The sequence below is a fragment of the Numida meleagris genome, chromosome Z (genome assembly GCF_002078875.1).
Source record: "Numida meleagris isolate 19003 breed g44 Domestic line chromosome Z, NumMel1.0, whole genome shotgun sequence".
Taxonomy (NCBI): Eukaryota; Metazoa; Chordata; class Aves; order Galliformes; family Numididae; genus Numida; species Numida meleagris.
The window spans coordinates 57,758,693-57,775,150 of record NC_034438.1 but is presented as its reverse complement, the minus strand read 5'-3'; the positions used below and the strand labels follow the sequence as shown (position 1 = coordinate 57,775,150).

General features: G+C 39.3%; 1 protein-coding gene across 5 annotated transcripts in view; it reads right to left on the bottom strand.

The window, feature by feature from the left end:
• Positions 1-16,458, bottom strand: part of FAM172A (family with sequence similarity 172 member A) — a 266,705-nt gene that overhangs the window by 230,222 nt on the left and 20,025 nt on the right. For 2 of the 5 annotated variants that reach the window (XM_021379622.1, XM_021379623.1), the window contains exons 2-4: positions 15,032-15,155; positions 9,030-9,131; positions 6,227-6,327 (exon numbers count right to left, since the gene is read on the bottom strand). In XM_021379622.1, the coding sequence (XP_021235297.1) occupies positions 6,227-6,327; positions 9,030-9,131; positions 15,032-15,137 (309 nt within the window). In that variant the 5' untranslated portion in view covers positions 15,138-15,155. Of the gene's footprint in view, positions 1-6,226; positions 6,328-9,029; positions 9,132-11,842; positions 12,505-15,031; positions 15,156-16,458 lie in introns of those variants that run through there. The other 3 variants (XM_021379626.1, XM_021379624.1, XM_021379627.1) reach the window with 3 other exon arrangements.

Sequence of the window (16,458 nt, the reverse complement as noted above, 5' to 3'; positions counted from 1 at the left end):
CTTAAGGCACCCGCTCCCTTAACGTACTCAATCTCCTGGCTAACCAAAAATCATCAGAAGTCATTCAGTATAAGTTGAAGAAACGTGGCACTCACTATTCAGATGCACAGAGTGAGGAATCTGATGATGTTTTCAAATGCCTATGAGAAGGTGTGGTGGCACATCAGACACCCCAGCTAGATACATTTACATTTGCATATTGTCCTACTCATTTATTTGTAAAATAGCAATAACGAACATTACAGACACAAAGATATAAAACATGAAAAATTTTCCTACTGGAAAAAAATATATCGAGTAACTTAGACAATGCAACAGATTAGTCAAGAGCAAATTCCTTGTTTTGAAAAATCAGAAAGTTGAGATGATAGCATGTAAGAAGCCACAATAGTAGCTACTCATCTTCTTCTCTCTAACCACAGATCTTCCAGGAATAAGGCAGAAGAGAAAAAAGTGAAGTTCTTCAACACTCAAGAACAAAGCTCTGGCAGGACAAAGAAGTGCTTAACTGCTGGGCAGCTCCAGCACACTCAGCACAGAGACAAGCTTGTCCCTGCAGGGAAGGAGGAGCTAAACCAGGCACAGAGCACCAGATGACTCCTTGCAAGTTGCCTGGCAAGCTCAGAATTAGCTCGTCGTCACAAACAACACTTATTCTGTTCACTTCTGATGCACTCTTACTCCATTGAACTTACTTTCACTTCACTTAGTCTAACAGTATCCAAGCTGACATTGATAGGATGCTTTATTTTATTTACTATGCAGGATTGGCTGTCATTTCGGATACCTTATTAACTTTTTTACTCCTGTCCTGGGTTCAGCTGAGACAGAGTTAATAATACATTGATGTTTTGGTTGCTGCTGAGTGATGGGAACATGCCTAGGGCAGGGGGCCCAGTCACAGGGAAGAGCCACCACCACCACAACAGCAAGGGGCAGGGGGTACAGCAGAGTCAGGGCAGGTGACTGAATTAGTCAGGGGGTTATTTCATACTACATGGGATCATGTGGAAAGCTACAAAGCTGTGGGGAGTTGGCCAGAGGCCAGCCACTGCTCAAGAATTGCTGGACATCAGTCAGTGGGCAGTGAGATGTTGTACTGCCAGTGGGGCATCACTCAGTGAACAGTTGTACTGCTGCTGAGCATCTGATGGCAGTTGGTGAGTGGTTACATGTATCTATTGTTATCATTGTATTTTTGTTCCGTTTATCCTTTTCTATCTTATTAAAGAGTGTTTATTTCAACCCATGAGTTCTACCTTATTTCTAATTCTCTCCCTCCTCCCACTTGAAAGGTGAGTGAGCAAACGGCTACGTGGTGCCAGGCTGCCTGTCAGGTTAAACCAACAACATTCCCTTTGGCACAAAAAATTGGGCTTGAAGGGTTGACATAATGATGGATCTGACCAGAGCATGTTAAAACAAAATTGTTGTAAGCGTTATAGTAATTTAGTAGTTGCTGGTCACAGTGTTGTCTTTCCTATTTTCAGAGATATTTCAGAGATTTTTCATGTAGCCCTATGACTTGCTATATATGATCCCTGTTGCACTGTTTACCTTTTCTTGGGGCTGGATTAAGGTTATCTTCTTCCCCCAGTGTAACACTGGTTAGGAAACTAATCTGGCATTTATATTTGATATTACAGTCATCTTAGTCTCCTTGGGAAGCGAGAGTATGGGAGAGAGAAATGGGAATATTTAAACAAGTATATTCTGATTGCTGTGCCTACTGAATGTGTTTCAGGTTTTATTTAAGGTTAAACAACTATTTAGTTATTCCCTGGGGAATATTTCTATCTGTCCCAAGGCTGGATAGTTATGAGCAGCAGAGAGCAGGGGATAGTAGGCTGCCATGGTTTGAAGAGTCAATCACGTGGCACCCCTTCCTCCCCTCTGGAGAAGTAGGGGAAGGAAGAGGAAGAAAACCAACTGAGATATGAGAAACTGATTTCTTAAAAGGAATGTGAGATAATACAGAATAATTAGAAACAATAAATCAAACAAACCAAAAATAAACTGGAGGAGAGAGAGTCAGTCAGAGTCTAGTCTTTATTGGCAGGCCCTCAATGGCTGGCCTCCTGGAAAAGATGAGAGAACTTCCCCCTCACCCACAGTTGGAAGACTGCCTCTCCCAGAGCCGGAACTCACGTGAAATAGCTGAGTCTGCTAGAAAGCACAGCACACTGGAAGTGCACCCAGTACTGTGCTTAAGCATCAGGCAACCTGCTGCATGACGCCATGGTATGGAATACTGATAAAACAAGGACATATGGGCAGGAACAACTGCAGAATCCTGACAAACCATTGAAATATTTGGAAAAGGTGTGTTGTTGTCACGGCAGTTCTAGGGAGGTACAAATCGCTGCAGCACAGTGGGGCCCATGGTGGACTATGCCTACCAAGCCTTGTTCAACACTATTCAGCACCTTAAAGGGAAAGAGGTCTCTGGATCTGATGACAACACAACAGGCCCTGTGGTTGCTCTAACTCCTGCAAAAGACTCTGTGGTTGCTTCAACACCTGCAACAGGCCCTGCAGTTCAGTCAGAGAAAGCATATTTAGCACTATCAGTCATCCCTATACACAAGACAAAAAAATAGCTGTAAAAGTCAGCTTGTTTAGAAAGGACAGAAACTCCTGCCAAAACTACGATGGAAAAAGATGAGGATGAATTGGGGCCATCATGAGGAAGCAAGGAGGAAGAGTCAAAACTCAAAACTGCCTGATCCCCATCACTGAGTGAGCTGCAAGATACACAAAAAGACTTTAGATATCTTCCAGATGAGCATATTGTCACCTGGTTGCTCCATTGCTGGGACAATGTGTCCAGTAGCCTAGACTCAGTGGGCAGTGAAGCCAGGCAGATGGGATCCCTTCTAGGGAAGAGAGCATTGGCAAAGCAATTGGAAAAGGGACACCAGCCTTCATCCTATGAAGGTGACTGTTTTCAGCCATGAAGGAAAGATATCCCTTCAAGGAAGATCTAGTATGTCTCCTAGGCAAGCAGACCACATGGAGAAAGGTATCCGGTACCTGAAGGAATTACTTGTAGTGGAGGTGACATATAACATTGACCTAGATGATGATAATTTATCCCAGGATGACAACAGGCACCTGTGATCTACGTTGGAGAAATTTGTATAGAGCATACCACCACTGTATGCCAAAACACTAACAGCAATGGTGTGGAAAGATAATGAAAAACTAAATGTGGATGAAGTGGTTAGCCTACTTCAACAACATGAAGAAAATCTCTCTTCCTCCCTGTGGGCCTGTGTCTCAGCCGTGGAGAAACCGACCCGGGAGTTCCAGCAGTTCAAAAACAATATGTCCTACTCTCTACCTGTATGGCCCCGTATCTCAACTACTAGAAGGAAGTATTCCTCTGCTCTAAGGAGGGGATATGCTGGGTGCATGCTACATGCCACCTTGTGGTTTTACCTGCTTGGCTATGGAGAGGGTATGAAGAAGTAGGATGTTAACATCACCTCAACCCTTGAGGCATGGGTATGAGAGTTGTAAGGAAGAACAATCAAGAAAGGGAATTCCTTCCAGAGAAATGGCTGCTCCAACTTCCAGTGGGCAGTCTCCAAAACAGAGAAGGTGGTCTGATTCTATTTCTGAGGTTGGTAATGAGCCTTTTAGTTTTCATTTGTGACTAGTTTGTGATGAATACAATAACCAGGACTAGAGGGATCCTGCCTCCAGCCAAGTGGAGGAAAGAGACAATCAGGTTTAGTATGGAATTGCACATCAGAACCACAGGAGTATAAGATGCTAGTGGACACTGGTGTGCTGCATACTCTAGTGCCATCAACTTATAAAGGAGCAGAATCCATCTACATTTCTGAGTGACAGGGGGATCTCAAGATCTAACTGTGTTGGAGGCCAGAGTGAGCTTTCCGCTGTGGAGCTAAGATCAGAAGAACAGTAGCTACTGATTGCTACCACAATATTGCATAGGCAGAAATATTGCACCAACCAACCTGATTCCCCCCAAAAGCTGACTTGTCAACTGGAAAGCCAAGCAGTAACTGGTAAGGCTCATTCATCCTTTAACAATCCCATACAGCCAGTGCATAAGTCCACTGGAGAGTGGAGGATAACACTAGACTATCGTGGCCTGAATGAAGTCACATGACAACAGAGTGCTGCTGTGCCAGACATGCTAGAACTTCAACACCAACTGGAGTCAAAGGCAGCCAAATGGTATGTCACAACTGATAGCAGGCCCTGCAGGCCACAATTTGCCTTCACTTGGTGGGGCATCCAGTACACATGGAATCAACTATCTCAGGGATGGAAACACAGTCCTACCACTTGTCATGGGCCGACACAGACAGTATATTGATGACATTCAGCAGTATATTGATGACATCATCATGTAGGGCAACACAGCAGTGGAAGTTTTTGAGAAAGGGAAGAAAATAATCCAAATCCTTCTGAAAGCTGGTTTAGCTACAAAAAAAAAGGCAAGGGACCTGTACAGGAAATCCAGTTCTTAGGAATACAATGGCAAGATGGAAGTCGTCAGATGCATATGGATGTGATTAACAAAATAACTGCTCATCACAATAAACTTGTGACTAACAAAATAACCAACCAGCAAAAAAGAAATACAAACTTTCTTAGGTGTCGTGGGTTTTTGGAGAACGCATATTCCAAATTACTGTTTGACTGTAAACCTGGAAGAATGATTTCACACAGTGCCTTGAGCAACAATAAGCCTTTGAACAAATTAAACAGGAGATAGTTCATGCAGTAGCTTTTGGGCAAGTCGAGGCAGGACGATGTAAAAAACCTGCTTGCAGCTGGCGAGAATGGCCCCACTTGAAGCCTCTGACAGAAAGCAGCAGTGGAGATTCAAGGTTGACTCCTAAGGTTTTGGAGCTGGGGATATAGAGGAACCAAAGCCCAGTACATTCCAACTGAAAAAGTGATATTGGAAGCATATGAAGGGGTCTGCGCTGCTTTGGAAGTGGTTGGTACTGAAGCCCATCTTCTCTTGGCATCCTGACTGCCTGTGCTGGGCTGGATGTTCAAAGGAAGAATTCTCTCCACAATAATGCAACTGATGCCGAAGGTGGCCTGAACTAGGCAAGGTGTTATTCCATACCACATAACATCACATGGAAGGCTATAATTGTTAAAATTGTTTCCAGTTCTCTCCCTCATTCCACTTGGAGGGGAATTGAGTGAACGGCTGTGTGGTGCTCAGATGTGTGTCAGGTAAAACCTCAACTCTTCAGTAGCTGAGAAAGTGTAGAAGACAAAACATCTAATACATGCAGGAATACATGAGTTTAATCCTTACTAAAACGATAACGCTAACGAATGCAGGTAAGCCACGAGGCACAGGCAGACCTTGAACAACATGCCATAATGTTTCCAAACAGAAACCACAAGGCAATATTATGCAGTCACTTAGAAAAAGACCCAACTTCGATGGTTTTGGGTGAGAACTGCGCATTCTCTTCCCTTGGGCTCCAATGTAAGCAGCATTGCTATCTTTAGAGGACAGCATGCTGAGACCGCTCTTTCTGTTGGGCACAGAGGTTATGACAGTGCAACACACTATTTTGCATTGTTTGAGAACAGACAATTCTGTCTGTTCTTCTCAAATCGGTGCTACAAGTCCTAAAGCATTACAAAATGAATGGGTGAAACAGGAATCATTTTCACACTGAAGAGTAGCTGTATATGCTCTGTTGTTTTTACTTCTAGTACATCCACATCACCTCTACAGAGAGCCCAAGGAAATACCACTAGCATCCAAATATGTAGTAAATTGCCACATATTTTGTTAATTAATCAAGCTTCAAAACTCTGCTTCACCTAGTGGCTTTCAGTATCTCCTAGAAACTTGAGAAGATCAACTTATTCATCCTTAGCTAGAAAGTACAGTGCCCCAGTTTTGCACCCACTGGTTCACCTCAAGGAGAAGAAAGATAAATAACTGCATAATATAATATTTTCTGATTTGCTTAATCACACTGATATTCTAGTCCGAACACATACTGAAATCAAATTGTAGTCTGACTGGCATCTTAAGACACACAGCAGTAATAGATATTACTGTTGCATTAGCAGGTTGTTAAATGACGGCAGCCTCACTAAATATTTCTTAAAATATTTATAATTAGAAGCATCATTCTACAGAGAAAAACAATAAAAACACAGCACACTAATACATACATGCGTACATGCAGATACACAATTTACACACCTCTCCAAGAGCTTCATAGCGCTTCTGGTTCCATCTGTGCAAGTCTTCACGATAATTAAATACAAATGGCTCCCCAGTTTTTGCATGCCTTAATTGCCCTTCTGAAAAATAAACAAAATTGCTACGTTTTAGAGCAGTTCTTCACTAAAAACAAGATACATTGCATTGCTGAAAATGTCAAAAGTCTAATATTTAAGAATTTGCAAATAATGAATTCCTCCTCCTTTTCTTTGGTTACTTTTGGTTATTTTTGAATAAAAACAATTGCAGTATAATGAAAAAATGCAATCCCAAGATATGAATGGTATGTATTGTTTACCTAGCTACATACAAGCGAGGACTGTGAAAATACATGCAGGTATCAAATGTCAAATTGTTTTGCAAGAAATATTTATGTCTCAACTGCTATGGATTAGCACTGAAATGTAAATATTTACATATCAAATACTTCTCAGCTATATCAACTCAACTAGGTTATCAAATTGTAGCTACAGATTGCCTACCTCAAAACCAACCATATTTCTAAAGAAATGTGAGAGCAAACTGGGTTAGGGACTGCAAGGAAAGGAAACACCTATTTTCAAGATTAACATGTTCTATAAAACGTTCCTGGTTAATCTGAAAAAAAAAACAACACAACAAACAAACAACAACAAAAAAAACACAAAAAAACCCACCCTTGTCCACATTTAAGATAAATATCTCTATTCCTGGCACAGTACCAACAAGTAAGAGATCATTGTTAGGATACATTGAGATTGTAACAGTAGAATAAAGCAGAATCCTTAACCATGGCAAAACCACTTCTAAATCGCAGATTCCATTGTAACTTTCTGCAATTGTCCTTGTTTACAGAAAAAGTTTAGTAGCATATCTGACCACATATAAAGACTTTGACTGGGTTAAAATAACAAGAATAAAATGGCAACCAATCAGGAAGTAAGTTGCAGAAATGTTATCTTACTAGCAGTATTTCAGTTGATTAGAAAAAAACTAAAGTTATCTCAGAGCATCATGAAATTGCAGTGAATCAGAGAAACGTTAAAAAAAATATGTGTAAGTATGTCCTAGAAAGCTGAAATGCCTACATGACGAAAATAAGATTTAACAACAATACGTTTTCTTTGAACTGCTAAATCAGTTCATACGTTTTCAGAACTTCTAAATGTTGATTCTTGCTGTTTTAAATGAGATACTTTAGAGGTGACATCTCTTCAGATTTTTGCCTGTAAGTCTGTTTATTTGGGATTTTTTCCAAATCTGTCTTGCCTGATGTCCACTGCATTTTCCATGTGCTAGTCTCCAGTGGAATATTTCACCCCAACTTCATATCCCTGACTTGAGTACAAATATCCTTTCTATATTTTCATCATGACTCATAGCTCAGCTGTTCATTTTCAGCTGGTTACTCTTCAATTATACTGCTCAATTCTACATGAAACAGTGCTCCCCTTAAGTAAGCTGTTTTTTGGGGGGGGTTTCTGGTGCTCTTGTCTTCTCAAGATTCTCTGAATCTCAAAAATCACCTCTATTTTTCCCATCATTAAAAGAAACACGATTATGATTAAAGAGTATAAGACTAAACATTTTTATTACTTGTATAAAAGCAAAATAGAGATCTTTTTCACCATACTGACCAGCAGTGTATGCTACATTCTCTGGAAATCACTCAGCCTGTAAAGTTAGTGATGAAATATTCAGTAACGTTATTTTAGAACATCATTCGCCAAAATTCAAATTTCAGCTCTTTTTATCAACCATATACGAACCATTAACTCTGAAGTCAGTAAGGAAGACAGTAGACACTGTGCAGATCTAAAAATAAGGAGCTGAAAAGTGTCAGAGCTGAACCCCTCCCATCAAAGACAGAGCATCACTTTCATGACACTTTTAGTCTCTAAGTACCTTCCTGTGAAAGCCATCAGGGTATTAAAAAGCTAAGTGTTGCATAAATGACTATCATTTAAAGGAAAGCTCTTTTTTTCCTTTAAAAGTGGAAGATGTAAGACAGGCAGATTTAGAAACTAAAGTTCCTCTGTTCACAGAACAGGCATTGCAAAGAAGTAGAATTGTAAATGTCCCTATTTGTCCTACAGGTTTTAAACAATCTTGAAAGAACCCTTTTCCTGAAGTCTGGTATTACTTTAGTTCAGTGGCTTATTTCTCAGCTGGATTTTAAAACGTATGCACTGGAAATTACAAATACTACTACTCATTTAACATATAGATTCAGCTAGCTAGCTTGACTTTCAGTCACAGAAATTATCTGTAATTCAAAACTTTGACCTACAGAAGAGCCGATCTATCACACTGCTCATTTGCCAATATAATAGTATATAGGTATATATATGCCAGTATAATAGTATAAAGGTGTTTTCCTAGAGGTTATAGTAAAATAGCTGGAATAAGTTATTATCTAAATAATCACTGTTCCTTTTGTATCAATAAAAAACCCTCAGTAAATGAAACGTTTCTTAAACGAGTGACCACTCTTATACCTTTTAGTGCTAATGCTACAGAAATTATTTTCAGAACTTCTTCATCAACATTTCCGCAACAGAAAATGGAAACTGTACAGTACACACAGTACAATCATCAAACCTACAATATTGTAGAAATTGAGAGATCTGTTGGCAGTTTCATGAAAAAAAATATTACTTAGCTAGATTTACAAGACTGTTATCCTAAGGCTTAAAAGTTTATTCTTAACAGAAAAGTGTAAAATTCTAATAAGGATTTATATGTATAATTAAACTGCTGATAACCCCTCAACATAATTTTAAGCATAGCACATATGACTTACTTTCATTAAAACTGTACTCAAATCCTTCCAGAGTATCAGGAAATTCAAGTGGTGGCTCATCTTTTTTCATCAGTTCATCCAAGTCTATTCTAGACAATAAATCTAAAAAAGGAAAAGAAAAATTACATAATGCATGCTATGTCTTCTTTATTTCATTAAAATCACTGAAAAAGTCATTTTAAGATTAGTAGTTCTTAAAGATAGAAGGACAACTTATATAATACTAAACATATAACTTCATTATTGGAAATTTTCCTCCAGCTTCAGTAGCTCTGCCTTCTCTTCAGCATATTTATTTTTTTACCTGTCTATCTCTAATGTTGATCAAAAAATGTCCAGAAACAGACACCATCAAAGACATAGTGATTTGTTTCAATGATTTGTTATACTTTATGTTAGAAATCTGTCTCTGGTTTCTAACATGCATCATGTTTTTACCATTAATTTATCCAGTTTCAGTATCATGGCATTGATATGTTCCCATTTGACTGCTTGAAGAGCTCATATTATCAAATGTACGTTGTATCACAGCCATTTACCAGCAGCAATTACAATATTTCTTACCCTGCCTTTCATATCCCAGCAGGCTGTGCAGTCTGAATACTTCCCTTGGCCACCATCCCTTAATAATTCTCAAGGCAAAAAAAATTATCAATTTAATAGCAAGCCATGATACATACATCCCTTTCAGATTCCTTGTTTTCTAAGATGATCCACTACAGCCAGTATTCATTAATGAAAGAACACTACAATAAATCCAACCTGAATACTTCAACTCTATATTTAAGGATTTATATTTAACCAGCAGCAAGAATATAGGAACATCTTTTGCTTACTTTTAAGATATTACTGCATAAAAATAGTAGTGTGCAATCATCTCCTCATTGCTTATCATGTACACAATCTAATACTATCTGATTAACATAGCTTCTGATCATTAAAATACAATGATTAATATCACTACAAAGTGATTGAGCAAGATTTCACTGAACAGTATTTCCTTACTTCTTCACATGGTTTTGAAAGTCATGCAAATACTCAGTTCAGAAGTGCTACAGTGATTTTGTACTATGATTTAATAAATCAAGCATAATTTCAAATATTACCAATGAAATGCCTTAAGAATTCTAAGTACATTCGTTTATTACCTTTACCATCTCAATTTGTATCTTAAAGAAAACACAACCATTTCTAAAGGCTCATTTTCTTTAAACGTGCTTTGTTTGACATTAACCACACTTACATCCTCTAATAATTTTAAATAATTATTTAAGTAGGTTCTGTATGATTATTTTTTTTATTAGACTTGTGGCCAGTAGCAATCTTGTAAGTCACCCATATTATCTAAGCCTACTACTGGTACACTGGGTAAGGGAGGTGTCCCCCTCTGCTCTGCTCTTACGAGGCTTCATCCACAGTACTGGGTCCAGGGCTAGGGTCCCCAGCACAAGAATGATGTAGAGGAATTAAGAGTGGGTCCAGAGGAGGGCCACAAAGATGATCAGAGGGCTGGAGCACCTCTCCTATGAGGAAAGGTTGGGATAGCTGGGTTTGTTCAGTCTGGAGAAGGCTCCAAGGAGACCTCATTGCGGCCTGCAGTACTGGACATGAGCTTATAAGCAGGAGGAGGAATAGCATTTACTTGGTCTGATTGTAATAGGACAAGGAGGAATGGCCATAAACTAAAAGAGGGGAGATTTAGATTAAACATTAGGAGAAAATTTTTCACTCACGGGGAAGAGAGGCCCTGGCACAGGCTGCCTAGAGAAGCTGTGGGTGCCCCATCCCTGGAGGCGCTCAAGGCCAGGTTGGATGGTGCCCTGGGCAGCCTCAGCTGGTGGGGGGGCAGCCCTGCCCACAGCATGAATGCTGGAACCGGATGTGCTATAATGTCCCTTTCAACTCAAGCCATTCTATGATTCTATGAAAATTACCTTGAATTTTGAAAATTCTTGAATTCTAAGTGAATAAGCCAAGGAACTGTCTTCAGGTGCTCTGACATTCATTCCAGCCTCCACATAACTGTTTCCAGCTCCTTCCTAAGGCAGGCTTGTAAGTCCAACATTTCTCAAACTCATACTGTGGTATCTAAGCACCACTGTGATATCTAAATAGCTATAAGCAATTGGAAGTTGTCTAGGAGATTTCCAAATGTGGCTTTTTAAAACCATAGCTCACTTTTTCATCAAACGTTTCATTAAATCTATCATGGGACAGGAAGTCCCATGACATTCCATTTACATAATCAATCTTGAGCTTGTTCTTTTGGATTGTCCTCTGAAAGTTCGTAGCAATCTGCTTTTGTTCTCAACCAAATAACAAAATGACAGAGAAGAAAAAAAAACTTTATCAAAGAGGTTTTTTTTGCTATAGGGCACAAAAAGCACTCCGTTTCTTTTTCTGTTTCTGTATTTTCACAGTGTAAAGGTAGCCAAAACAGTCATTAGCACTTCATCTTTCCGCAGTGAAGAGACTCCAGGCATATCTATACAATTTAAATGTATCAGAATTTTCAAGCCTTCTTGCTGGAAACATGTTTACAGTGAAGTATCAGTTATTATAAAAAAACCTCACCTCTTGAGTAGCAAGGGCAATACTACATACGTTGCTCTGAAAAGTAATGTCTCCTATCTACCTTCATGGAAACTACAACAGATACAAAGAGCACAATAACACTATTTGATAAGGGAAAATTATCAGCTACAAAACACGTTTTTCAACATAGTCATCACCACTAGCTACGCATTTTTGCCAGCAATGAACAAGAGCCTGCAAGCCACACATAAAAATCTGCAGCAGTGAAGGTGACTCACTGTTTCACAGCTGATACAGCAGCGTCATTGATAGCAAAAGGTTGTCCACGCAGTCTGTCTTTCACTAGCCCAAACAGACAGAAGTCAGAAGGTGCAATATCTGTCCTACACAGTGGGTGTGGTGGGTTTGTCCAGCCCAAATTGGCAGTGTGCTCCACAGTCTTCAAATTGGTACAGGGCCTTACATGATTGTATTGGAAGAGAGAGGTTGTCTTCTTCTCAGGTCTGACTCTGGAAGTTCAAGCCTTTATCTTAGTCAGTATTGCATCTTGACACTGGCAATGATGTGTTCTGGGAACCTGTCACCTTCAGCCTTGTCTAGGTTCAACAGCTGCTGACAAACTTGCATGCTGTGTTCTTTCTGTTCTTGTGTGAGCATTCATGGGACCCACTTGGTGCAAACTTTGCAATATTCCACTGTTTCCAATCAACTGAAGCCAATACTCAGCTCTGTACAAAGTTCCCTGCTTATAGTCCACTGACTTGTGTGGATGAGTTGATCAAGCTTCATTTCATGGTGTGAGAGTTGTGCATGGCCAACAGGAACATCACTTGTCTTTCATGTTACTGCTGCTGCTGCTGAAACACACCGTCTGCCACCTCACTGTGCTCACATCCACTATTTGGTCTCCATCAACATTCAGCAAATGTTAATGAATGTCAATGAGTGCTATTTTTTCCAGCATGGAGGTATTCAGTGACACTCCTTTGCTTCATATGCCCTTCAATGTCAGACACCACTCTGTCAGATTGCCCTTCTGCTGCCATCTGTCACATGGCAACAAAACATGACAGAATATCAGTGGGAAGGTTCAACCCCTACTGTCATACCACCAACATCCACCTCTGATATCATGGGCCAACATAATAAAATACGAGGCATTACTTTTAGAGCAGCCCTTACAAATCAAGTACATGAAGCTTATCTTCAGTATTTAAAGCAGCTCATGATTTACAACTTCAATCTGAGTCTCACAGGAAAGCTTCAATTGGCCTGTGCTCCAAACACCTAAACACTCACTTTACTGTCTAATTTTTCACCTTACAACTAGCTAAAGAGTGCTAGGAAATTCTTAAGATTCTTTTGAGACCTGATCAATCATTCTTGCACTCTCAAACTCAATTACAGGCTGGTTCACCAGAGCTCAAATTTGAGTTATTTGCAGGGCTCTTTCTATAGCTTAATAGGAGTTTACCAGATCACATGAAGAAAATCACACCCTCCCACTAAGTTTAAAATTTTAATTATTATTCATTTCTTAAGGCACTTGCTACATGTGGAGGTGATCCAAGACAGCCAGCATGGCTTCACCAAACGCAGATCATGCCTGATCAATCTGGTAGCCTTCTAGGAAGGAATTATGGCATCAATGGATGTAGGAAAGGCAAAAGACACTGTCTACCTGTACTAGTGCAAGGACTTTGGCACAGTTCCACACCATACCCTTATCTCTAAATTGGAGAGACATGGATTTGAAGGCTGGACTATTAGCTACATAAAGAATTGGTTGGATGGTCATAGCCAGAGGGTTGATGTCAATGGCTGTATGTCCAGATGGAGGGCAGTCATGAGTGGTGTCCCCCAGGGGTATGTCCTGGGACCAGCTCTTTTCAATACCTTTAACAGTGACACAGACAGTAAGATTGAGTGTACTCTCAGCAAGTTTGCTGATGACACCAAGCTGAGTGGAGCAGCTGACATAGTAGGAGGGAAAGCCGTTATCCACAGGGACTTGGACATGCTGGAAAAGTGGGCATACAAGAATCTAATGAGCTTTAACAAGGCCAAATGCAAGGTGTTGCACTTGGGTCAAGGCAATCCCAGATACTAATACAAACTGGGAGAAGAACTCATTGAGAACAGCCCTCTGGAGAAGGACTTGGGATTGTGGTGAACAAAAAGATGACCATGAGCCAGCAGTGAGCACTTGCAGCCTGGAAGGCCAACTGCATCCTGGGCTGCATCAAAACAGGGGTGGCCACAGGGCAAGGGAATTGAGTCTTCACCCCTACTCTTTTCGTGTGAGGCCCCATCTGGACTAGTGTGTCCAAGGCTTGGGCCCCCAGCAAAATAAAGAAATGGATCTGTCGGAGTGAGTCCAGAGGAGGGCCACAGAGATAATCAAAGGACTGGAGCACCTCTCCTATAAGGAAAGGCTGCGGGAGATGGGCTTGTTTGGCTTTGAGAAGAGAAGGCTCTGGGGAGACCTCGCTGCGGTCTTCCAGTACTTGAAGGAAGCTTACAAGCAGGAGGGGGACTGACTTTTGGCATGTGATAGGACAAAGGGGAATAGCTTCAAACTAAAAGAGAGGGGATTTATGTTAGGTGGAAATTTTTTTACTCAGAATGTGGTGACACACTGGCACAGGCTGCCCAGAGAAGCTGTAGATGCCTTGTCCCTGGAGATGTTCAAGGCCAGATCGGATGGGATCCTGGGTAGCCAGATATAACAGCTGGCAGCCCTGTCCACAGCAGGGAGCTGGAACTAGATTATACTTAAGGTCTCCTCCAACCTAAGCCATTCTCTGATTCTTGCATAATAATCCTTAACATACATCAAATTAATGTCAAGTTTAAAATGGGGGTTTTTACTTTTCCAAACATTAAGTAAAATTTCCTGAGCATATATTCAACAGAATTAGTACAGATTTGAATAAAGCACAACACAAGTTTTCACCAAACCTTTCTCAAATACACAATTTTAAATTAAGAAACACTCCCCTAAATCACTTAGATCTGTATTGTGTGATTTTTTTCCGAAACATAAAATACAAAGAAAATTATTTAAAATCAATACAGATATGGATGTCCTGAAAATGGTTTCCCTGCTAACATACTAAAGTTAAAGAGATTTTTAAAAGCTGTAATACGGATAGTTAATTCTAAAACATAAGTGGCACAAAAGTTACATTATGCCTTCCAGAAAATAAGATCACAAAATCACCAAAAGATAATTATGAAAATTATAAAATTAATGGATTTCTTACTCTGTTACTGCTTACCACAGACCACTATTTTTAAAATGATCTTACAAAACTATTGATAATGGACACTATCACACACAGACTAATCGTCTCGTCCAGTACTGCAACTCCAAGATTCTAATCCATAGCTAGATGAAAGTACTTTCCTTAATAACTGTTTCAGAAAATTCTGTATACATGAAAAGAAGGCAAAAATATTCATACCCTTTAATGCAGTAGTCTTTTCTTTTTCATCAGGGACTCCTTGCTGGAGTTGAGCCATCATTACCCAAACTTTCAGCAGATTTAAAATATTAAAATAAAAGTGCATCTATCTTCAAATGACAATCTGAAAATCAACAAGTTAGAAATTAACAAGTTGAACTTCAACTTCAAGAAATCTTATTTGCTAACACATATATAAACAGAACTGCAGATAATACAGAACTTGATTCAAAAACAAAACTTCCTTGAGCATAAGACCCTAAATACAGAGTAAATTTAAATGGATTACTTCCTCTTCTTCAAAACTTATACTGGACTCATCATGAGTCCAGTATGAGTAAAGACTCATCACACTATCACAGATTAAGATGTTTCACAGTGTAGTATAACACAAATTCCTCTATCATGTTGGGTCAAAGATTCGAATTCACAAGAATAAATACTAACTTCTCCCTAATGCTGAAGGAACATCAACCTATTCAACAGTCATTTTTTGCGAGTCTAACATAACATCAGTAAATGATTAGCCTTTTGGAGAAGCACTACACTTGAAGGGCCACCACAGAAGATACAAACAAAACCAAACATAATTAACAGAACTTCCAAAATCTCTTCACATTTTTATTCTTCAATTACCTAGATTTAATTATTCTTACTCTATCATACAGTTTTCACTTTTACTAAGACTACAATAAGGAGTACATAGTTTTAAACCATTATCTGCACTGAAATTCATACAGTAAATGTCCAGGAACAGTCCAGGTGACAATTTCCATGCAAAATATATGTCTCAATTTTTTCCTATTGCACAGAAGTCAATCCAGACATTCAACTCTGCAATCTCTTTCATCTTGAATCTGACACCAAGGGAGCAAACTACCAAATCACAATCATCGCTTCTTCCTTTTCATTAAAAAGACTTCTAGGTATTGAGTTCTTTTTTCCTTCATCCTTTTAGTTGTTTCATCTGTCAGTCATGATCAATTTGTTTAACTCTTCTCCACAATATATACTTAATCAGGGGCAAATCTGCAGGAACAGCATCTCTGTAGCAACTTGCAACTTTTAAACAAAGAGAAATAGGATTTACCCACTGTACTACTGGCTCCCTAAGAGTTGTAGCCATAGAGAAAGAATTCCAAAATGGTTTTTAAGTAGTTGATTGTAAGAATAGCAGAAAAAAATAATAATAAATAAAGCTTGGTAAGGACACAGGGTGGCAGGGGATGAGAATGTGAATATTTTTTTTATTTTCTTTACACAAATTATTGCATTAAAATAGAGAAATATTACATGAAATGTTTTCTTGTAGATTAAGAAAAAAATAGCATAGGGAACTGATAGTTATTAACTAAGGAGATTTTTTTCTAAAGTTGTTGTTCAAGACAGTCCAATAATCTATTCTAAAAGTTTGGCCTAGGTTAGAC